The sequence below is a fragment of the Cricetulus griseus genome, chromosome 2 (assembly GCF_003668045.3).
Source record: "Cricetulus griseus strain 17A/GY chromosome 2, alternate assembly CriGri-PICRH-1.0, whole genome shotgun sequence".
In the NCBI taxonomy this organism is placed as follows: Eukaryota; Metazoa; Chordata; class Mammalia; order Rodentia; family Cricetidae; genus Cricetulus; species Cricetulus griseus.
This window is the reverse complement of record NC_048595.1, coordinates 286,172,016-286,197,122: the sequence shown is the minus strand read 5'-3', so window position 1 is coordinate 286,197,122 and position 25,107 is coordinate 286,172,016. Positions and strand designations below refer to the sequence as shown.

General features: G+C 44.2%; 1 protein-coding gene across 1 annotated transcript in view; it reads right to left on the bottom strand.

The window, feature by feature from the left end:
• The window catches only part of Arid1b (AT-rich interaction domain 1B), a 354,347-nt gene that overhangs the window by 308,749 nt on the left and 20,491 nt on the right, over window positions 1-25,107 (bottom strand). The window contains 1 exon segment of the mRNA XM_027401057.2: window positions 1,466-1,660. Coding sequence (XP_027256858.1) covers window positions 1,466-1,660 — 195 coding nt within the window.

The following is a 25,107-nucleotide window of genomic DNA, read 5'->3' as shown; positions in this document are numbered from 1 at the left end:
CACCCATCAACTGGACTGCCAGTGCCAGGAGGCCTTCAGCTTCCTGCTGCATGGGGCCTCTTCCTTCACAGAGAGGAGGAAACTCTAAAGATACAAAGGCTCTTGGTGGGAGGCAGCTGAGAGCTATCACTTTCTTATTCATCAATTATCTCCCTCCACAATCAGTGCTTCAACTCTGGGGAAAGTAAAGTCTGGCAGAAGAAAGGGTAACCTGGGGTAACAGGAAGCAAGCTGATGCTTGCACTCAGAGTTGTTTTTTGATACTGTGGAGTGAAGGACTAGTGCAGTGTAAGGAATTACGCTAGGACTTAAAGGCTGACCTAACTCCATCTTTCTCTATAACTGCAAGATGAGGACAGACCATACTCAACTGAGGCTCAGCACTGCATCAAGTGCACGCAACTGCATCCACTACGGAGAATTGTTTCCTCACAGAAGAGCTCTGGTGAATGCAGAAGGCTGACGGGCAGCACTATAGGATGCCCCACTCTGAAGGCAGTAAAATGCATTTCCCCTGTAGCCTCACACTCCCTGGGGATGACGGGTATGCTGTGGCAATTTGTAAATGGCCTTTCTAGTGTTCCTAGTCACTAAGTACCCTGACAAACTTGGATCTGATTGTGTCCTTTGCAAGGCCCATGCCTCCTCAGGCCAATCAAACAAACAAATGCTAAGAACAGCACCCTCAAAAGCTGGACATTGGTGGCGCATGCCTTTAATCCCTGCACTTGGGAGGCAGAGGCAGGCAGATCTCTGTGAGATAGGCTCCAAAGCTACACAGAGAAACCCTGTCTCGAAAAAACAAAAAAAAAAAAAAAAAAAGAACCACACCCTCCCCCATGGACAGCCATGTATGGTTAACGACACTTGACTCTGAAGGAAATTAAAGATGGGTCTTTTAAGAGCAAGAAAGGCCTCTCTTATCCAAGACAACTAACCAAACTCACACATGAAATACAGAAACCTTTTCTAGAACACATCACAGAAATAGTCTAGCCGAGGTAACTTTCTGTGAAACTCAGGCTGATGCTAACCCAGGCTGGTGGCAACACCCCTAATCCCACCAGTAGGAGACCAAGTTTGAGGGCAGCCTAGACTAACACAATCAGATTAACTCAAACAACAACTACACCAAAACTTTGAATGACTGGAAAATCCACCAGAAGTCCTCTCACAGCTCCCAATCTGAGAAGTTCAATCTCAGAAACATGAGAAAGTCAAGGTTGCTGGAAGTAGCAAGACTGCCCTCCACCAAGCAGGAGCTTTGTCTACTTTGTTGCAAGATCAATTTCCATGTTTAACAAAGGAAAAAAAAAGTGAAAATACTCTACTTCATCGAAAAAAGAACAAAAGGGGGACATCACAGAAACACCCAAATTCTGAATACCAACAACACACAGAAATCAAGAAGGAAAAAAATAGCTATCAACACAACAGGTGAAGGCAGAGAGAAGCTGACACTGACCTGCTGCTGTGGGTACTGCATGCCTCCCAGGGCCCCTGGAGCCCGGCCCTGCATGCTGAGGGGGTATCGCTGTGCGCCCGGGGGGCCGTAGGAGCCTCCTGGGTACGGACTGCTCTGCTGCGGCTGGGAATGGGGGTGAGTGCCCATCCCATACAGCTGAGGCCTCTTCATCACCATTGGATCCATTGGACTACCCTGTAAGGAAATAAATGAAGAAGTGAGTTTATTAGCTATTATACATACAACAAACGCAGCCTTTGTATTTTAATACATATATAAAACACAACTATCCAAATTTTCAGATTAAAGACCACAATTCCAAAAAATCAAAATCCAGAACATTACAAGAAAGACTTTTTTTTTAACTAACTTTTAGAGAAGATTTTAAAATTAAGAAGATCTAGAATAAACGACATAAAGAAAAAGTTGACATCCTAAGTATCTAGAATCCTAAAAAGCTTACAGAAAACATGATTTCTAATAAGGGCAAAGACGATAGGCAACACAGCAATGGCATTTTAGACCTGAGTCTACAAACCCTGAGGGAGCCGGAGTGCCCCATATTCACTAAAGTAAAAAGAAAAATTTCAGATAGTGCAAGATGATTTCAGATACAAACTCCCAAAGATAACGAGTGTGCAGCAACAGCCCCAGACTATGAGTCACAAGCTAGTAAACACCTTAGCAAACATACAAGTTCAAAGCTAAGTCTGAATTTTATTTTTGGTCTGGTGAGTCAGTCCTGGAGCCTCAGGGCCAAGGCCAGAGAGGTAGGAGCAGAGCCTAAGCACAGCCTTCCCAACCTGGGCTGCAACAGTAGTGCATCAATGTAGGGAAGCCCCTTGCTGAGGCCACAATACCCACAGCATTCACAAACAGACCCTTCTCCCGAAACCAACTGTGTGCCAGGCTCCCAGAACACATGGGAGTTAAATGTATGAGGAAGACCTGCAGACTAAATGGGAACCCACTCAGGGGAAGGGTGACAGAAAACTGCAGCTTCAGAAGCTAATCTGCCTACTGGGCCTGGGGACATGGAAGCTACTGGTGTGTGTGATGCAGGCAGGAGGCTGCAGATTTGCTGAAGAAGCCTGAGATCAGTGCATGAGCCAAAGTCTGACAGGTCATCTCAGGCTGTCTCTTCCCATGACCCTCTGGGTGCTTTTATAGAAGGCTGTCATCAGAGCCACCTGTTAGGACAGCTCTCTCAGGAGGTGGCTGAAAACAGGGCCAGCTGCCACACTGGGCAGGTGAGACAGAGGTCCCTTGATGGATGGGCAGCAGTGATGAGAGGATGCAAGGCCAGGCAGGCAGGCAGGCAGACAGGTGGGCGCGAGCGTGTGTACACACACACACACACACACACACACACGATGACTGGAGGTCTACCAAGTGTTGGAAGATAGGTGGTAAGACACAGTTTAAGGAATATACAATGGGGGCACAACTTGGAACCAACAGTGACGCTCACACGAAAGGTAACTTTTCCATGGGCAAGTGGTACAAAGTAAATGCTCAAAGAATATACAATGCATTAGCAAGTAATGCCCACTGACATTAGAATGGCCCATGGCCTATACTCCCAGCCCTGAGAAGCTGAGACAGAGGACTGAGCATTTAAGGGCAGTTGGATATAGTTTAAGACTACATAACAAGACCCTGTTTGGAAAGGCAAGGTGGGAGGGGAAGGAGGAACAGAGAGAATGATGGGTGGAAGAATAAATTAAGAGAGCAACACCATTTAGGCAAAGGGGGAAAAATTATGGACCACAAAGAAACCAAAAGTGTCTGAAAGTGCAATCAGAATTCCAAGGAGCATGTTGTCATAGCAGAGAAGGCATCTCAGGGAGCAACAAAGCAGCCTGTCAACTGAGCCCGGCAGGCCGACCACATAATGAAGGTGGAAAGCCTGTCCCAACCTTTGGCTAGGACGAGTACCTGCTGAGCTCTGCAAAGAGTGTCATGCCAGAACGGAGGCATAATAGAGGGGTGAAGAGAGAAAGAAGAGCAGCGAGCAGTGGGCCCCACAAACCACAGCTAAGAAGGTGAGAACTCCCTCCACTTCCCACCACAAGATTGCAGGCAGTCATTTCTCCTGGGGTCACCGGTGTGTGTGTGCAGTGACTGTGAGGATTTTAGCAGTGAGGGAGTGCACGGCATATTCCCTGGTGAAGGCACAGAAAAGAGCAGCTACCATGATGGTGTGGAAGACTGGGGAGGGGGGCATATAAAGACACCATGATCCTAGGACAAGGACACAGGGATGCAGGCAGCTGACACACTGCCTCAGCGGCAGGAGAGAAGAAATGAACTGTGGGAAACGCCCGACCTCAGCCAGAGCCCCCCAACACACACACACACTGAAACACATCTGTGGGTACAGATCCTGCATGGATGGACCACTGTGTGGAGTACAGAGGAAATGGGTGTACCCCTGGGTCACACCACCTATGAAAATTCACAAGTTTGGGGATTTAAACTCTATTACTTTCACCAACCAAAAACTTTGAAGCTAAAATAACTGAAAATGAACAAGAGCATATGGTTTTACTCAATACACTGCTCTCCGGTAACCCGGGCCTGCTTCACAGACACACACGCTCACATGACTGTGGTAAAACCAGATTCTAAAACTAAGCATTTCCTCTGAATATTTACATTACAGTGTATGCTTGTGAAAGTAGGGTGTAATTTTTCTCCAGATTTTCTTCCCAACGATAAAGCAAGACTTTCTTTGGTAGGGTAAAAAAATCAAGGTTGAGCTGGTAATTTCAAAACCAGCCAAGGGAATGGTAGCCCACAGAGAGGCTGAAAACACTCCTAATCAGGTCAGAGACACATCAGTACCGCCCTGCAGCAGCCCTGTGTCCGCATTCGCTCAGACAGCACAAACACAGTAGGGCTCTACTCACCTCACTCTACATAATGTCCAACCAAACCGCATACTGAAAGCCAAGGTTTAAACTGGTAAGATATGCAGAACGCCTGTGCTAGATGCTATCCCAATGCAGCACTCGCCTGACCAGTGACTAAAACTGTTTTGTAATATCTGTCTCAGCAACTCAGTCCTATTTAAAATGCAGTTAATTTGCACTTGTGTCAAAAATGTTAGCTTCAGACTCCTGAAAAATCAAGAACTCGAATACAGATTATCCCACCTCAAAGGCATCATTATGTATGAAGGTTGGTACCCTACTCAAATAGTGCATATTATTTAATTTTATCCTCTCTCCTTACATCCTATTATTAGGCACTCATCCACAATCCAATTCCTCCTTCGGTGAACCTGCTGACATTAAGACATGGAATGAACCTCAGCTTCTCCCCAGCTCCTACTACTAGTTTTGGAAAGCAATCAGAACTTCAATCAAAACTCAGACGTTTCCTGGAAAACTAAAGGCTAGGTTAGTCCTCGTGTGCACATTTACCCCTAAATCATTTTATGTTTGTTACCATTTGTCCTGTTAGAATATTTCTGGTATGACCACTTTCATTTCTCGAATAAAATGTATGCTATGCCAGGCAGAGTCCACAGCCAAAGGCCCTCAAGCACCTGAGTGGGTTTTTCCTCTCCAAGTGCATTCCACAATGCCAAACTTGAGTTTCAGTCCCACGAGACACAACCATTGCCAAACTGGATTTTATTACTTGTTAGGACTTTCTTGAAATTCCTCAGTGGTGATACCTTGTTTGTACAAATAAAGCCTGCCTGAAGTTCAGAGGGCCGAGCTAGCTACTAGTTAACCACAGAGGTCTGGAGGTCTGTATAGACAGACAGGAAGTGAGATGGCTGGGTGGAAAGAGGAAGTGATAAGGCAGGAGAGACAGCAGCTGAGTCTCTTTTGGGCTGGCAAGTTGAGTAGATAAGGGGTTAATACTTTTAACTTTTGTCATGAAACTAATGGCCATATAAAGTGTTAATTAATTCTAGAACAAGGCTTCATCCAGCTTCCTGCATGTGATTTCAGGTTTGAGTCTCTATCAGTAAGTAGGAATTAAGTTGGGTTTTTTGGTTTGGTTTGGTTTGGTTTGGTTTTGGTTTTGTAGGCAGGGTTAGATGTCACAAGGCACATCTCATTCCTGTACTGCACCTCTGTAGACTTTCCACTTTGTTTTTTTTTTGTTTGTTAGTTTGTTTGAGACAGGGTTTCTCTGTGTAGCTTTGGAGCCTGTCCTAGACCTCGCTCTGTAGACCAGGTTGGCCTTGAACTCACAGAGATCAGCCTGCCTCTGCCTCCCAAGTGCTGGGAGTAAAGGCTTGTACCATCAAAGCCCAGCAGGAATTGGAATTAGGTTTTTGCACTCTGGATGTACATAACAAATAATGATCCTTTAACCTCTTTGAGATCTGCTGCATATGACATTTAAAATGTTATATTTTCTGCAGTGAACCCTGACCACACCTAACAGTGACTTTTGAAGTCTTCAAAAGGATGATGGGGGTCCCACAAAGAAGATTCCATCGGGACTGTGACTAAACCATTAAGTTGGAAAACATCAACTAAAGATCAGCTTTGGACTACAAACTGCTCAGGACAATTTCCATGTGGCTAGCTGAGATGATCCAGTCTCACAAACTACTCTAGCCAGGACCCGAGACAAGCCCTGCACTTTCCCATTATGCAAAGACTGAACAACAAATGATACAGCTACCTCTTTCAGGACTTGACAATTTACAATTTCTATTCAGGATACTCCTCTAAAGATGCTGTTGCCCACAGACAGCAGGAAATAAATTTAAGAATAGGACACTCATATTCCCAAGAGGTGGGGCAGGTGGTTTTTGGTCATTCAACAGGTTAAGGATATCTATCATTGTTTAGGGGAGTTGGTTACAAGTTGTTATTGCTAATGGTCAGGAAAAAAGTTCAACAAAGGAGATCAGACTCAGAGTTCTTGTTTTGTAAAAAATAAAGGGGGAGATATAGATATGATAGGCATTAGGGTAGATTATTGAATCTACTCTGAAAAGAAAAAGGGGGGCTCTTCTAGAATAAAAAGGTGGATTATTGACTCTACTTTTAAATCAAAAGAGCAACTACTAGTTTTAAATATCTTACATTGGTTTGGATTTTTTTTATATTGATAAAATTGAGATTATTTGTCAGAACATACTGTACATACATTTCTAATATTGTTCAAGGTAAGGTACCTGTGCAACTCACTTAACAATGTAATGCAAATTTTTAGCCATTGAAAGTTATTGTTACCAACTATTTAGGATAATAAGAAAATTCATGTTAGCAACGAGTCACTTATTACAATCGAACTTGTAGTCATATTAGGTGTTTTCAAGGTCAAATATATATTTTTAGATAGACAGGTTGCCTTCACACACTTCAGAGATCTGCAGAATATGGCATTTAAGATGTTTTAATAACATAGGTTCTTTTCTTTTTATGACAATGAAACACATCTGCTCCTGAAAGCACCAATCTACTTCAGAGAAGTTGATGGACATCAAAGAAACTCCACACAGAGTTTATTTTCTTTATGGCAAAAGTTAGCCACTGGGCCAAGAAAGTGTTCTTGCCTCAACTGCTGACAGTATACAGTCCAAATTGGACATGATAGAAAAGAAAGGTCTGCTGAACTTGGACAAGACAATGTAGGTCACCCCTTCAGAATATTCTGCTTCACAGAAAAATCTATCAGATATGCTAGGCCTGTAAGCTAAAGACGGGTGTCCCAACATCACAAAGGAAATTGGGTGACTGTCCAGGCAGCCAACTGTTTCTGTCATTTCTCACATTTTTTAGAAGTAACTTGGCTTGCACCTCCTGCTTACTCAAGTAATAGTATTTCCTTCTTGGGTCTCTGATGGAATTGAAGACTTTATAGTTATAGTTTTCCTTGTTACAAGATTTAGAAATTCACTAAAGAAATGTAAAGTGGCCAGGCAGTGGTGGTACATGCCTTTGATCCCAGCACTCGGGAGGCATAGGCAGACATATCTCTCTGAGTTTAAGACAAGCCTGGTCTACAAAAGCTAGTTCCGGGACAGGCTCCAAAGCCACAGAGAAACCCTGTTTCAACCGCCGCCCCCACTCCCCCCCCCAAAAAAAAACCAAAAGGAAAAAAAAAGAAATGTAAAGTGTATAAGGTTAAGACACATAAAAAGATAGTTTTGGTGCAATGCAAGTTAAAAGAAAAAGTGAATTAGGTATAAAATTTTGGACTCACCAAGATAGGCTAGATTTCTCTGAATTTGTCAACTGATAATGGACTAGACATTGTTGATGTATTTATTGCCCTATATACTGTATATAGTTATTGTACTTACTGTATATAGCTTTTCCTACACTAGTTATAACTTTTATTTTTAGACAAAAAGGGGGAAATGTGGTGATATCTTTTGTTTTGTACAAATAAAGCTCACCTGAAGATCAGAGGGCAAAGCTAGACACTAGTTAACCACGAAAGTCTGTACAGACACAGAAAGTAAGATGGCCGGGCAGAGAGAGGAATATAGTCAGCATGAGACAGGAACTCGGTCTCTTTTCAGTCTGAGGATTTCAAAGAAGAACGAACTCTAGTGGCATACACATTTAACTGGGGAGGCAGAAGCACGCACCTCCCTCTCCCTCTCCCTCTCCCTCTCCCTCTGCCTGTCTCTCCCTCTCTCTCTCTCTCTCTCTCTCTCTCTCTCTCTCTCTCTCTCTGTGTGTGTGTGTGTGTGTGTGTCTCTCTCTCTGTGTCTCTCTGTCTCTGTCTCTCTGTGAGCATTAGAGGCCAACCTTAGCTACCGAGCAAGTTGCTGGCCAGTCACCCAGGGCTACAAAAAATTAAAAAGTAAATAAACAAACAAATATGTCCCAAATTTTACAGAGTCAGGAATTCATAGAACCATCCTCTTGGGAACTCATCCAAAGCCTTTCCAGACACCATCAATAACAACAAGCATTCATTTTCAAGACCTCTCAATACATTCTCCCATGACCATACGTCATCCTGGTTAAGGAGTCAGCAATGACAAAAAACCTCACTGGTGCTGGTATGTACAAACCACCCCTAGGGGGTCTGACACCAGGAATGCTTGCTCTGCTGCTTCCCTTTCTACATGATAGACTCAGTTCCTTGTCATTTACACAGGAGTTTGTCTTCACAACTTTAGGATATTATCTAAGACAGCTATAGCTATTTCTCTTCTCAAAGTAAGAAATGCCAATTCTTGCCCCTTGAAAACAAAGGCTATCATGATAAGGTCCTCACTGGCTTTCTTCCAGAATGTACACAGGTAGTAATGTACCCTAAAATTTCTGCTCTCTCCACAGCCATTCCCTTGTCTGTGACTAAACCCTACCTGTCCCATGTTGTATCAGACAGTTAGACTCTATCGGACAGTTGAGCTGTGTGGTAGAAGTCTGTGTATCTGTTCATCCTCTGTTTATTTCTGGTCTCTGTTCCTAACCCAGTACAGATATTAGAGGTTCTAACGGAGAAACCTTCCGTTAGAACCTCTAATATCCACCTGCATTTCCGAGCTTGACACCAGTTGACAGTGAGATCAATGTGCTTCATTACATCTTTAGCCATATCACTAATATTCAAGAAAAGGCTGGAGGAGCACAGGGGCAATACTCCCCGGGATCCCGTGTGGGAGCTGGAGCACCCACAACCCTCCTAGCTCTACCTAAAACTCCTGTAAGCAAGAACAAGGCCCACATGCCAATCATCGCCTCATATACAAAATAGCTCAGAGTTCAGAAACAGAATCAGAGGCAAAGGATTTACAGGAAATGACATGGGACCTGAAGTCAGATACACCTGGGTGTGAACCCTGCCTGTGATACTTGTCAGTCACACTAATTTAGGTGCTGTCTTTAAGAGTATTGTCACACACACTCTCTCTCTCAGTGTTGCTGAAGACTAAATGAGATACCACAAGATTTATCGCATACTAAGAGCTGCCTAAACCTCATTTCTTCTTAAGAAATCAGTGAACTAGACCACAATCAGCCAATGATTTATTTACTTTCCTGTGTCCCCAGTAGACTACTGACTAAGGGTTAAAGTTTTATCTGATTTGTCCCTTCACCCAGCTGGTAGCACAATGCCTGACACCATGAGCCCTATGGACCAGGAAAGCCAGGACTTATCAGTGTGACACAGCCCGTTTTCAGCAGGGCTCCAACCACAGAGTAGGAGTTCTGATGACCAATACGCCTCTTCAGACAAACCTTCCCTTAAATTCATGCATATCCTGGCTTCAACTACCTCACCCTGTTCACTTTGCTAAAAGTGTCCACCTCGCCTGAATGCCAACAGGACCCTCTCCACCGGTCCCTGACAATAGAGAAAACTCCTCATCTAATCATGATGCCCCCTCTCCCTCTCCAACATGGCCAATTCCTCCCAAGTCAACTCCAATCACAATGGCTGCCTCGAACTCCAGGACTATACCATTTCCCACTCCTTCCACCAAGATGAATGTTCTACAGAACTCAACTCCATTGTCTTCTCCTTAAAGAGCTTCCCTGAACAGCAGCCACAGCACGATGCTCTGACTGCCCTGTGCTGATCCCTCAGGGTGTTCCCACAGGTAACAAAGTCTCTGGTGACTCTTACTGTATGACAAGTCCTACCTATTCTGTCCCTAAGAGTGCAGATGGCAAGGTTGAAAACCCAAACTGTTGGTTATCATGGTGGCACCACACAAGTTCAAAAAGAAAAAGTTTTAGTTCGCCAGTTTTGGTCTGATTTTTATAAGTTGGTAAAAACTTAGTTTAATCCCCAAAAGTTCAGCGATTTGTAAATCAATAAGTGAGTAAACTGTTGTCTAACTAAACCACACTTTTAAATCGTGAACAAAGGGAGGGGTGTGTTTGTGTGTGTGTAGTTTACAGAAGGGTAAATTGGCCCAAATGAAATATCAAAATAATAATGAAACCTATTTCCATTTTCCCTCAGCCTTGCTCCTCCTGCCACCCCAGGAAACTCTAAAGCTTTTACAGTGGCAGCAGCTCTCCAGTATTTCCATCTCTGAGCACGTGAGCATCAGTGCTCAGACTGTCACTGCAGCAGATAGCCTAGCAGCAGACTCTTATTTAAAGAGAGAGCAGTAACAAGGTGGCATTTACCATATAAATACAGACTAAGGTCAAGAAAGGAAGCTGTGTGTCAATGTGTCAAACTTGAGCCCCGCCCCCTATAGCTGAAAAGCCACCACTGACCTCCAGGCATTGCAGTAGATTTCCTCACACACTACAAACACTGCCACTCCTGGTGTAAAGTTCTTTCAGGTATGTTTCAAATAAGATAGGATTTTAGTCGAATCCTTATTCTGAAATAAGATTTCAGGGATCTGAAAGGTACAGAAACCCTTTACTCTGCCATGGCACAGAAGACAGTACCCACAGGAGTCCCTTAAGCCCCCATGAACTGCAGGCAGCCACCTGCAACTAGCACTTTGCAGACACAGGCTCTAGTGCAGCAAGAGTCTGTCATCAGGGAGGCCTGGGTCCATCACTCCTGGCTGCTCCTGACTAGCTCCGAAAAGAGGGATGTTACTCAAGAGCCCAGGCCACGATTTCCCCATCTTTCAAAGGGAAATACCGTCTCCCTTTGAGATAGTCACTGAAAAACCAGTCATTTGGCGGGAAAGACAACTCCAGAGCTACTTCACAGCCACACCTGAGGACAGAAGCCAGACTCCCCTTGTGGTCTCAACACTGCCCTCAAGTCTCTCTTTAGCTATTTAACTGGATGGGGGTGGGTAGGTTAACGGGGCCTTTCTTGCTCATGATGGCAAACGCTCTTCCACTGAACTAGACATTCAGCCCTACTTCCTTGGTTGTTAAAATTAGCAACTTTAAAACTGCAGCATAAAAATGCTAATGAGCTAAACTGTCAACCAACACCTGCTTCTGGACAAAACCACACGCCATGGTGACACACAGAATGCTTCCAGAGACATGACCAAGTATGTGCTTTATCAGAGCCAATGGGACCTTACAGGACTCCTATGTTCCATGGATGCCAGGAAAAAGTGAACGTGACCAACACATAGTCAGACTTTATATTTTACAAAAGAACAGTGGGGCTGGAGAGACGCATTCATGGAGAGGACACAGATTTGATTCCCAGCAGCTCACAACTGTCTGTAACTCCAGGTTCAGGGGATCCAGAGCCCTCTTGTGGCCCCCAAAGGCATTCTCATGATGTACAGACATACATAAGGGTGAAACATGTCAGTCCCCCACCATGCCAGGCTTGTCTTTCCTTTGTTGTTCTTTTGACTCTTTTTAAATTTTTATTTCTGTGTATGTGTGGAGGTGAAAGGACTAGCCACAGGGAAACAAGTGTGGGGTTTTAAAAACTCAGCATGCATCCCAAAGGCACAGGTGAAGAGACAGGGAGAAGAGGCTTCTGGGATCAACTTGGAGACCATCAGCTAGCAGTTCAGTGGCTTCCATGGTAGACACAGGGCTGAGCCAGAACAGGGGCTCTTTCTGGGGTTTACCTCTCCAACTCTATCCCACTTTGGGCAGCAGAACAAACTGGGTAAACAGCCTGGACATTAAACATGCTCAGTGGTCTGAACTTCAGTTGCCCATTTTGAAAAGTCAACATACTAAGAGCAACTATCAGTCTGAGAGCCTAGCACAGCAGGTCACAGAGATGAGCGCATGCCCGGGGGTGCAGGCTTTAACCCATGTTAAAGATGTCACCACCAGGATTGCTCCTCCAGCTGCCCACTCCTCACGGGAAAGAGGGGATTAGAGAGCAGCAATGGTCCCATCACTGTTCTGACATTCTACAACTACTCCCCTACCCTGCCTGGCCTTCTAGTTGCAATGTATTAAACAGATATGAACGGTCGGTCAATGGTGCTACTCCTTTCTACTCATTCAACCAGAAGCCAGAAGTGTGACGATTTGAAACCTTGAGACAAAACTCACCTCCACTTGTAAGTTCTACCGCCACTCAAGTCTTACCCCAGCCCTCCTGTGCACCATCTCTGTGCAGCCATGCCCGAAACACCTGCCTTTGCGCAGCACTCCCCTGGTCACCATGTAAACCAAGGCAACTCTTCCAAACCCTACCAAGTGCCGCTGCAGAAAACACCCTGCCTGTCAGCCTTCCCAGGGTCCCACCATTCACAACACTCCCACTTAACCGGCACTAAGTATCCCACACCACTGCAACTGTTTATCTGCCACTTTCTTCAGAGGCAGAGCTCCTTCAGACTGGAAATGTTTGTTCTCCATCCTAATCCTCCCCAGAGTCAGAACTTTGGACACAACTAGCGCACTGCTTCAGTCAGTAGATTTATAAATGAAATCCAAGGACAATTCCACCTTTACCTCTCTCGAGTCATCCCCTTCTAATACCTTACAACCTGACTAAAGGTGTCAATTTTAAGTAATGACAACTATGACACCTGATACAGAGCCTGGCTCATGACAGACTCTTAATAAATGTTTGGGATATGGATGCGAGGAAGACATCCAGCTGTCTCCTATTCCAAGCGTGACTTCTGGATCCAAATTATAATGCTCCAAACAGGCGTGTTTTATTTCCCTGCCATAATGTCACTCTTTCCAATAGTCTTAAAACATTTCCCAAGCTCTGCTGATTGCTGTTACTGTAATTAAGAATGAAAAATGCCTATAAAGCACCTGCCGCTCTTTAAGTTTCATCACACACATTACCATCAAAAGTCTGAAACACCCCATGTGGAAAAAAGACCTGTTTAACTCCGCTGAACTCAGGCCCACTGGGGCAACTTTTTTCCTTTCCTTTCCTTTCCTTTCCCTTCCTTTCTTCCTTCCTTCCTTCCTTCCTTCCTTCCTTCCTTCCTTTCTTTCTTTCTTTTTTGTTAATTTAACTTGTATGGGTGTTTTGTCTGCAAGTATGTCTGCATAAGATGTGCATGCCTGGTGCCCTTGGAGGCCAGAAGATGGTGATAGATGCCCTGAGACTGAAGTTACAGGCAGTTGTGAGCCATCGTGTTGGTGCTGGGAATCGAACACAGGTCCTCTGGAAAAGCAGACTGCTGAGCCATCTCTCCAGCCTTCCAACTATTTTTTAAGCAGAACACATGAAAACATGTGCTATAATAAAGCATAATTGTGTATTCCATTTCAGTGTTGGTGAGGACAGGACAAATAAGCAAAGCATGGGGAACATGAAGCCTGGCTCGTCTACTTGGATCTGGACACAAGGCCACCTGCAGGCTTGGCACAGTAAGAGCCCCAAGTATGCTGGTCATATATCCTTAACATTTATGACAAATTATTAATCAAGTCCCACCTGAAACAATTTGTTAAATTGATTTTAATCATTGGGCCTCTCATGTGAAGCTTTGTATAATCAGCATTTCATTTACAAAATTAATTGCCTGATTGATTCTCAGGAGGCAGTTGCTGTCATTACCCTACTGTCATAACTGCTGAGTAGGGTGTCACAACATGAAATTCTGACAGTATGAAAAGCATTGCTATTTTAAAAATGGATAAGGGGAAAGGGAGATAAAGAAAGAAAACCAGAGAAGGCATACTATCTCTAGGCCAGAAGAAAGGCGCAGTGTGTCACATGACCCACCAAATGGATTCACAGCAGTATCAGCCTAGGCTGTTGGAATTCTAGAAACTTCTCAAAATGACAAAACTTATCCTTTCAAGCACATACAAACACACATCATTCATCTTCAAAAACATCTGAGTATCTGTTGGATACACGGTTTGTTATTAAATTTCTTGCTCACTATTTGATATTCTATCAGTAACTGATGAATCTTCATCTAAAAGCCTGGCATCATAATCAATTAACAGAGATTAGGACATAAAATATTTTAGAGGATCAGTGAGAAGGCTTGCCAGGTAAAAGTTCTTGCTGTGCAAGTCTGATAACCTGAGTTTGACCTCCAAAACCCACTCAGAACTACACACACACACACACACACACACACACACACACACACACACACACACACACAGAGTCACATGCACATACCTACACATATGCACACACAGACATTCAAACAAAATAATTTTAAATATATTTTAGTGTAAAAAATAACTACTGAAATACAGAACAAGTAGGAAGGGATTTTAATTAATGGTTGTCATTCTTCCAAACTGAAACCATATTACCCATATAACCATACCTCCCCTGCACCTGCTTCAGTGTAAATCCAGCCAAAGACTGCACTTTTTTCTTTACCATTAATTTGCATTTTCAAAAAGAATGCCCAACTTCCCCCAAATCTTTGAATCTTGGAGACACACCCCCATTCTTGTCCTTCAAACTCACTTGCATGCTCTTTGTTTCCAGCAGTCCATAGAAGCAGGCTGACCAAACTAAGCCAAGATACTTTCAAAGGCATAAAATAACATCCAAAGTATAGTTGGAATGATACCCTTTGGACGCAATCCAGTTCCACACAAGGCCTCTTTCAAAGGGCTCCTGATGAATGGGGCCCTAATGAACTTTACCTTCCCTTCCCACATTGAATTTTAATCCCTATGTATGTCCTCAAAATTCCTTTAAAAACAAAGATCCCCTTACAAAATCATTCCATTACCTTGAAACCAAGTATTTAATTTGCTGGCTTGGTGAAGAGAGCTAATTGGTCCATCAGACCCACCAGCATGCTGCATGCCAACATGACAAACCCATGGTCAGTGACATCTGCACCCCACAGGGGTGGGCTGGAGGGCGGTCCTGCTGACCTCTCTCCATATTACTGCCCTGCCACTCAGGTGCTGCTTTGAAATGCTGACGTGGCTTCTACCAAGGACAAGTATCAGTAATGGCTTCAAAAGGCTTCGAAAGAGAGGCACTATGGATGCATGTCACTAAACACACACACTGATGCATTCAACAACAGGCTTAACAAAGTCAAATATATCCACTCAAGCTTCTGGATACACAGTCAGGGTCTTAAGGGAAGACAGAGAAGTCTACTGTGCACCTCAAGAGGGTGGAGACATGGCACTACCCTGACAACTCTTAACACTCGCAGAAGTCTACGTGTGTCATAAACTGTTGAGAGCAGAAATTCCAACAGGTGCCAGTTCATTGTGGGAGGGTCAGCAGGAACTCCGAATAAGTCAAGAGCAGACATACACACACACACACACACACACACGCACGCACGCACGCACGCACGCACGCGCACGCGCGCCCATGAAACTGGCCACCCACATTCAACTCAATTAACCAGTTAAGAAAAAACCCAGGCTGGAGAGATGGCTCAGTGGTTAAAAACAATTGCTGCTCCTGCTCCTCTAGAGGACCTGGGATTCAATTCCCAGCACCCACATGGCAGTTCACAACTGTCTGTAACTCCAGTTCCAGGGGATCTGACACCCTCACACAGACAGACATACATGCTGGGAAACAGCAACACACATAAAATAAAAATAATAAAAAGGGAGGGAGGGAGGGAGACCAACTCTCTTTCCCTTAGATGCCATGCTCCAGGACTGAGACAGAGTTCTCTCACTTGAGTGGTATCCAGTCTGTGGTATTTATTATGGAAATGTGAGCAGACTAGCACAAACTACTCCACCTTACCCTTCTGAGCACTTCACCTAGAGTGAACAGAATTCTAGAGGGGATCCCTGAGATGTATGCCTCCTTGTCGCTACAATTTTGTGTAATTCCCCCTTATTAAGACCTGTCCTCAGCATATACCCAAAAGAAGCACATTCATACAACAAGGACATCTGTTCAACGATGTTCATAGCAGCACTATTTGTAATAGCCAGAACCTGGAAGCAGCCTAGATGCTCCTCAACCGAAGAATGGATAGAGAAAATGTGGTACATTTACACAATGGAGTACTACTCAGCAGAAAAAAAAAAAAAATGGAATCTTAAATTTTGCAGGGAAATGGATGGAACTAGAAGAAACCATTCTGAGCGAGGTAACTCAATTGCAAAAATACAAAGATGATATGTTCTCACTCATATGTGGATTTTAGACATAGAGTAAAGGATTACCAGCCCTGGAGAAGGGGAAAGGGTCACGATCCCCTGAGCAAATTGAAAGCATGGGAAGAGGGGGGGAGGGAGCTACGAGAATGAGAAGGGAAGAAAAGGAAGGATGCAGAGGTTATAAGGAAGCAGAAAGGTTGAGTCAGGTAAGAATAGAAGAAAGGGCATGTGATAGGTAGGGTTTTAGTTGGGGGGGGTTGGTAGGTGAGGACGGGAGGGGGAAAGGGAACTGAGATTGTCATGTAAATCAATCTTGTTTCTAATTCAAAAAAAAAAAAAAAAAAAGACCTGTGCTCGAATCAACCAAGAAAACACTTCCAATGTGAAAGGATTTTGCAGATTCCAATCAAGTCCCTAGTAGTTGGCTTTGGGGTCCTAAAAGAGTATCCTAGGTCGGCCTGCCGTGATCAGGTGAGACTTTTAACAGAAAGTCCCTGCCATACTGACTCTCCCTCTATTGGGGCAAACTGAAGAAGCAAACTGCTGTGAATTCTACAACCTCAAGGAATGCTTCTGCCAATGGTCTGTAAAGTGCTCCCTCCTCAGTCCTCATAGAACACAGCCCAGACAGCCCCTGGACTGCAGCCCAAGACCTCCAGAAGGCAGCTCAGCAGAGCCTGAACCCCACTCCACTGAGAAAATAAAGGGTTCTCTGAAGCTGAATTTTCATACAGCCAAAGGAAGCAAACCAGCATGTCAGGAAAACAATGCACATTGCACACAGCTGCTCCACACTTCTGCATTCAAGTGGGTTACACCTGTAACTGACCACCCGCCCTCCATACAAGGCCTGCTGCTGCTAAAATACCAGTATTGGTGGCAGGGCTGAAACACTTTCATGTCTCAGGTGCTGCTGTGAGTGGCTCTGCTTCTCCCATCTCCAGGCAAACCCCATTCACTAAGCCATTCTACAATGGCTGCAAACCATAAGGAGAGGAAACACCTCTCTGGGGCTCACAGACCTTCAAGGCAATCTCTGTGGTGACTCCCATTTGGTTCAGGCTCTCCTGAACAGCAGAGGCGGAGGAAAAGAGGAGGTCCACTTGCAATAGCCAAGGAAAGCAGCCCCCACTCTGTGCCAGAGAGCACTGTGAGCATGAACCCACTTACAGCTGAGCAGCAGGACTGGGGAGAAGGCAGAGCAGGCTGCATCAGGTGGTATGTGTCACCGGAATGTGACAATTAGGGCCAACTTGAACTGTAGGCCAAATCACAGGAATACAGACAATGACAACAATATATGGGGGTTGAAATAAGTGGTCCAAACTATCTGTTAGTGTACACATGACTGCAGACATGGAGGTAAACAAGTATTTATTTATCACTGCCTGTATTTCCCACTGAAGCTGCCACGGGTCTTTAACTAAGAGCCCGTTGCCACCTGCCAGTTTTGACAGCACTCTGCCACCCTGCGCCAAGACCATCTCCCCTGTAGGTGTGGCAGGCAGAGGGTATGTCTCTTTTCTCTTTCTGTGCTACCTGACCACATAACAAACTGTCAGGCTTGCCCAGTGCTTAGCCTTCACTTGGGAGACCACATCACAGCACACAGATCCTAGCCTATTTTCCTTCAAGTGACTTGAAAATGGCTACTTTTAAACCACTGTTTAAAAAACCAACAAGCTTAAGAAACAGAAGTTCTCTAGTCCCCCCTTCCCGTTCCTTAGCAAAAGGTGAATCTTTATATGCCCTTGGCAGGAGTGGCAATGATTTGCCCAGACTCACCTAGAACCTTCAGCTAACCTCATACTTCATTGGCATCATTTTACAATTCTGATTAGGTTCCTTTCAAATCCTGTTTATTAAATTGCTTCCTTACGAGTGTGTGGTTACAAATTTATTTCCGACTGAATCAGGAATCGTAGGAAAAGATAACAGTGGAAGAGCCCTCCAGGGATGGCTTCATCTAGATCGCAAACAAAAACCGAAGCTGAGCTGTTACAAGAGACAGTGTAAGTTAGGACCAGGTTTCCAAGCTCAGTGAGTATCAAAGGGACAGTACCATGTGTAAGTATGACAGCCCTGCAGAGCAAGGGAAGCATGGGCCAAAGTCTCCAAGAGGCGCTCACATGCTGCCTGCTTCCTCATCCGGAGGCTAGTGACAGTCTGCCAGCAGACAGCAGCCCCCAGAGCTTCACGGACTCCACCTGCAGGAGCAGACTCTGAAGCACAGGCTGTACGAAGGCAAGCAGACCACAGACAAGGCATGCAACACTGCTCAGACAGGTCACTGGTGTTCTACTTTCCAAGGGGTAAAATGAATCACCTGAGTGAAACAGACAAGCAGATAAAAATCTCTAACAGTGATCATCTGAATCTGCCGGACCACAGGACTCTGATTAACTTCACTAACAGATAAGACATGCTTAGATGCTTAAACTTTGAAGTGTTTTCCCCAATGAAATAAAAATCCTTAAGACTGTTTTTAATCATGGATTTTAGTCCTTCTAAAAATATAATTCTTTTAAAAGTTTCTTCCCTTTCATCAAGCGAAAACTCAAGCAAACGAGGGCAAGGGTAGTCCTGTATATTTTAGAACCAGACAACAAGTTTACACAGCTAATGAATAAATCCTCATTAACAAGCAATCCCATTAATTTTATTTACATATATGGCATGCAGATTACAGAAAGTTCTTTAGTTTTGGAGAGCCAGTGCATTTCTCTAACTTTTGTAAATTTTTAGTTGAAAGAAATCTTAAGCACAACTGCAAAAGAATGAAAGGAAACAGGTGCAACTCTAGGAGTCTGCTATTTGAGCAAAAAAGAACTGATGTCAGCTCTAACTCAAAGTCAGTGGAGGCCGGGCCCACAAGCTCAATACATCCACGTGACAGATTATCAAGAAGGCAATAAAGGATTGCTTCAAGAGATATTAGTTACAAAATTATATGCCTATGCTATTTAGCACTGTGCTCACCCCCAAAAAATGGGAAGTGAAGTATTTCAAGACCCACAACATAGTCTCTCTCTCTCTCTCTCTCTCTCTCTCTCTCTCTCTCTCTCTCTCACGCACGCACGCACGCACGCACGCACGCACGCACGCACACACACACACACACACACACACACACACACACACACACAACGTGAGGGCGCGTACACACCTGTAATCCCAGCTCTTAACGGGCTGAAGCAGGAGGTATGTAAGTTCAAAGTCAGCTTGGGTTACATAGCAATAGTGTATAAGTGTCTCTGTGTATATGAATTAACAGGTATCACATGACACCATAACACAGTGATCCCCACTTTGGTTCTCCCCCACCCATATTTCTGAGCTCCATAGAAAAGATGAAAGTAACTTGGTGGTGAGGACACAGAGTTGATGCCTTCCGAAGAGAAAATGTCTCATCCCCTCTCAATGACTTTTCCAATTTCAGTGACTGAATTCCACCTGAGAAGCCTGACCACAACAGGGTTACAGTTTAGTTGGTTACACAGTTGGCCATGACAGCCTGAATTTCTGTAGTATGTTTTGGCCAGACTGTTATAGACATCACCCAAAAAGCCCATAGCTGCACTGGAAGCTGTCAGAAAGGGGATCACACAGGCCCCGGCCTGAAGACCCTATGCAGATTCTTTCAGACTAGCCCTCTCTCAACTGACTCAGAGGGTGACATTCCAAATGACTCTATGACCCAGAGGAGAAGCAATGCTACAACTGTCACCATTCAGACTGCTTAGACAACTGGGATCCAGGAGGGAGGGAAGTGAGCAGGAACACAGAGGCCAGAGGAAGAGCATGGACAGTGGGATCTGTGCCCGGCTGTCTTAATATCATTGTATACACCCACATGCAGTGTTTTTAACCAACATAAACTTGAATAAAATACGCCTCATGTTCTGGAGAGCACATTGTGATGGGTGATGGTCCAGCATGAGAAGACACTATCTGACTAAAGCCAACCCAGCGAAAAAGGCTGTAAATAGTCAACCTGCATGTCTTTGCCAATGCCTGAGTCTTTTATGGTGGAAACATATTCAAATGCTATAATTCTGTAACTCAAAGAAAAAGGACAAAAATTCAAAACTTTAGGAATGAAATTTAAGGAAACTGACAGAGTTCTTGAACAAGAAGGAAAAAAACTCAACTGAATGGTATACAGTTTGAAAAAAAAAAGACAAATGCTACCTACTATGTTCAGAATTGTGAATCTGGTTTGAAAGTTTTGTGCTCATCAATTTCCAGAATTCTGTGTTTGCTTCCTCCCTCCCCACCCCAGGTTCTCTATCCAATAGATGGAAACTCCCAGCCCCAAGTCAGCTACGTGCTTGAGGGGAGACCAAGATAACAGAGCCCTGCCAGTCCTCCAGCCTAGCTAGAGATGGGGCCTGAAATAAAGTACATCCCTTCCAGTGGTTGGCAAACTATAAGTCCTCAGGCCAAACCTGATCCCCTATCTGCTGAAGTATAGCTGAGGAAATAAAAATCAAAGGGTTCTGACATGTAAGATTATATAATACTAGAAATGCAGTACATGTGGTTTTTCTACACTTTTTTATTAATTTATTTTTTACATTCCAATCCGTTTCCCCTCCCCTCCTCTCCTCCCACTCTCTTCACTCTCCCCCTCCTCCCATCTGCTCCATAGAGAGGGTAAGGCCTCCCCTAGAAAGTCTACTAAGTCTGTCCCATCATCTAGTTGAGGCAGGACCAAGGCACCTCTCTATCCCCACACCCCTGTGTCTAAGCTGGGCAAGGTATCTCTCCATATAGTATGGGCTCCACTAAGTCAGTTTGTGCATTAGTGTTAGAGCTTGGACCCACTGCCAGTGGCCTCATATATTGTTCCAGTAACACCATTGTCACCTATATTAAGTACATGTGGTTTTAGTGGCACACCACCTAACCAGCTGGTGTCTGCTTTGGTGCTAATGGGCAAAGACAAACATCAAAGCAAACATCACCTAGCCTGGGATCCTAATCTTGATCCAAATACCTGCAGTCTTAAGCAAACTAATCACAATACCCAAGGGTGACCGTGTTTGGGTCTCAAGACCTAGCCTGAGGCCAAGCAGTGCCCGGAATGATCCACTGTGGCCCAGCTTTGCCACAGACAAGATAGGAATGCCCACCAGTCCTCCATGGTTAGTTTGAGAACAAGATGAGAACACAACACCTTGGAAATTTTAAGTTAAAAGCAAACAATCTATATTTCAACTTGGAATGAAAACATGAAGCCAAGAAACCCTGTGAAACACTTTCTTCTAAGGGGTAGTTCCAGGGAGAGGGCCACTTGCTCGCATCGAAGTGGGGCTAGCTAGTGCTGGGAGAACACTTCTCAATGCTGCCCCCAAACCGAGGTCACATGATCACCCCATTCTGCAAAGCAAAAGCCGCCCAAGCTGGGCATTCAAACTCAGCCTTCTGTCTGCTCTCTGTCATGGAGCCCAAGGTACCAAAGGCAATCAAGAACTCTACCAACAGCTGCTTGAAGATGCAAAATGCCATAAGAAAATGCCAAGCAAATCTGACAGGGCCTTGGTAGGGTAAGCTGAGGAAGGGTGCCCTGGCCTCAGGCACATGACCAAACAACCAAGTCTTCAAGTCACTATGGTTAGGCAAGGTGAACACTGAGAATAAAGCCCTGCCAAGGAAAGCACTGTGCCTCTGGAAGATGCTGCACCAGCACTAGCCACTGGTGATGCTACCCAACCTGTAAACAGCATCCTTTAAGACCACAAACATAAAATAAAAAGGCTCAGCTGGTAGAGTGTGTGCTATGAGAGCTTAGGATCCGAGCTCAGACCCCAGCACCATAAGAAAAAGCCTGAAATCCCAGTGCTGAGGTTGAGGCAGGGCCCCCCCCCCCCCAGGGGCCTTAGTGGCCAGCCAATGGGTAAGCTCCAAGTTCAGCAAGCAACCCTGTTTCAAAAAATAAGGTTGAGCAAGATAAACATATAAACACAGGGGCACCACACCACCACCCCCAAAAAAACAAAACAAACAAAAAACATAAAAAGAGACTTTGTGTTTGTTCTGATTTTGTTTTGTTATTATTGTTTTTCTGCTCTTGTTTTTTCCCCTGCCAGGTTCCTACTGCTGGTAGAACATACTATCTTCCTTTCTTGATGCACAAAGCTCTTTGAGATGTGCCTGACTGTCAACCAGTTAAAACTGAACAGTGGAAATTTTCTGGTGTCACAAGGAGCTCCCGTGGTTCAACACTTGGTGTGCGGTGACTGAGTCCTCAAACAGCAATGTGAAGTGTTGCTCAGCTCTATCACATACATACACACATACACACTGTCTGCCCCTCTCTGACTCTCTCTCTGATTACAAAGCCACATGATGGAGGCAGTGTCCCACCTTGATAATACTGGTTTTTACATTGAAAAGCTTAGTAAGGGTGGTGCAAATGGGCAGGAGGTTTACAGAGCAAGTTCCAGGACAGTCAAGGCTACATAGAGAGACCCTGTCTCAAAAAAAAAAAAAAAACTTCATAAATGTACAAGACCATGCCAGAAAATTTACTCGTCTCTGTACACTACAGTCTAACAAGCAGGAAGCAGGTTGCTTAGAAGGTGCATTATCAGTTCATTACATGCTTTACAAACACCTACACTGTACAGTGGTAAGTTAAAAGTGGGGGCAGGGGAACATAAAAAAGTGGTAGTGCTGTCAGGAATAAAAGCTGTTGGTGGCGCACGTCTTTAATCCCAGCGCCTGGGAGGCAGAGGCAGGTGGATCTCTATGAGTTCAAGGCCAACCTGGTCTACAAAGCAACTTCCAGGACACCCAGGAATGTTACACAGAGAAACCATTGCTTAAAAAAACAAAACAAACAAACAAACAAACAAACAATAAATAAATAAATAAAAATATGCAAAAGGCAAAAGTACTTTTTGCTCCATGTGGCAGGCTGGCGTTTGCTGTCTTCCATCTTTGTAGTTATACAAAGCTGCATCAAGTGTGGTGACTAATGTTATAGACGTTCATATACACAAATATACACTTATAAGCACATATGTTCATATGTATTCATGTATTCCTTTGTTTATGAGATGCTACAAATGTTTAGAAATATAAAAATAAGTCAGAACTTATTTTTAGCCACAGAAAAACAAGGCCAATACATAATGTTTCCTTTCTAAAATGCCTCTCCCCTTATTCCTCAGGGAACAGCTATTTCAGCCATCCTACATGTATGCTTGAAAGGAAATCCTCCAGTGGGCTAGAAGAGCTATAAACTTCTATTTGCTGTATGCTAAGAAATTCTAGCAGCAGAACCTAGATAGAAGCCTCAAAATGAAAAGCAAAAAATACCAAAAATATGAAGTATCCTCAATTAAAACTGTAGGAATTCTCAAATTAAGATTTGCTATGTTTGCCAGGCAGTGGTGGCCCATGCCTTTAATCCCAGCACTAGGGAGACAGAGGCAGGCCTCTGTGAGTTCCATGCCAGCCTGGTCTACTGATCGAGTTCCAAGATGGCCTCCAAATCTACAGAGAAACCCTGTCTCAGAGGAAAAAAAAAAATTGCTATGTTTAAAAGTTGGTTTGTTTGTTTGTTTGTTTTGCTTTCTTTTTTCAGTTGGGGCTAAAGAGATGGCTCAGCAGTTAAGAGCACCAGCTGCTCTTACAGAGGACCCATCACCCACATGGTGGCTCACAACTATTTGTAACTCAGGTTCCAGGGGATCCAATGCCCTCTTCTGGCCTCCACAAACACCAAATACACTTGTGGTACACATATGCAGGCAAAACAGCTATATACATGAAATAAAAACTGCTCAATTTTTTTAAAAGATTTTTTTTTTAAGATCCACAGCTTGAACTGGTATGTGTACAAGGAGGTTGCGACAACTAGAACAAAAGTTCAAAGCCACTTGGGCCATGGGAATTGTAGACTAATCTGGGATACATGGTAAGAGCCAAGTATAAGAAAATGCCCAGGACTTAAACACTTCATTGTTTTTCAAGTTCAAGAATTATTATTCAAAGAACTAAGTGTGTCCTAACAAAAGGAGTGTCATTCCAAGTATAGCCTCCACACCAAATAACAGAGGAGAATTTAGGCACAACACCACCCATCTTTAACATACAACCAAGCTTTCACACACGAAAAAATGTATTTTGCTTCATCTAATGATGATGCAAAGTTAAATGTTTGCGAATCGGACATTTCTTTCTTCCAATCTGTAGCTCCCAGTACTTCCTAATTATCCATCTCAGCAACCTAACACTCTCAGAAGGGCTGTGATTTCTCTGCAGGTCTGCAGAAGACAGGCTGTGAAAGCTCTGGGCAGGAGAGGGGAACAAGGTACTGCTCACACATCCTCTGCTCCACTCACACCTTGACCAGCACAGCGCAGGCCAGTTAAACACACACCACATTAATGCAGGCAGGCTCCAAGTTCCTGACAATTCATCTCATGCTTCATTTAATACAAGGAGTGAAAGCATTTTAGTTAATCTTAAGAAGGAAATTCCAATGTTTTTTTTCTAAATGCATAAACTATCCCAATCAGGGGTTAAAGTTCAAACTGTGACAGCAACAGAAATGAAGTCTGTCTTTGTAGTGTTGCAGGAAGAAAACACTAACCAGCCTCGTGTGGACTTTCAATGGCTAGAAAGTAAAAGCAACCTAAGCCTTCCTGTGAGGAAAGTGAGAGCCAGTGAGGAGGTATGGTCGGCAAACAGAGAGCACCAGATCAGCATTCGGTCAACACTGGGGACCTGGCCTCAAGACAGACA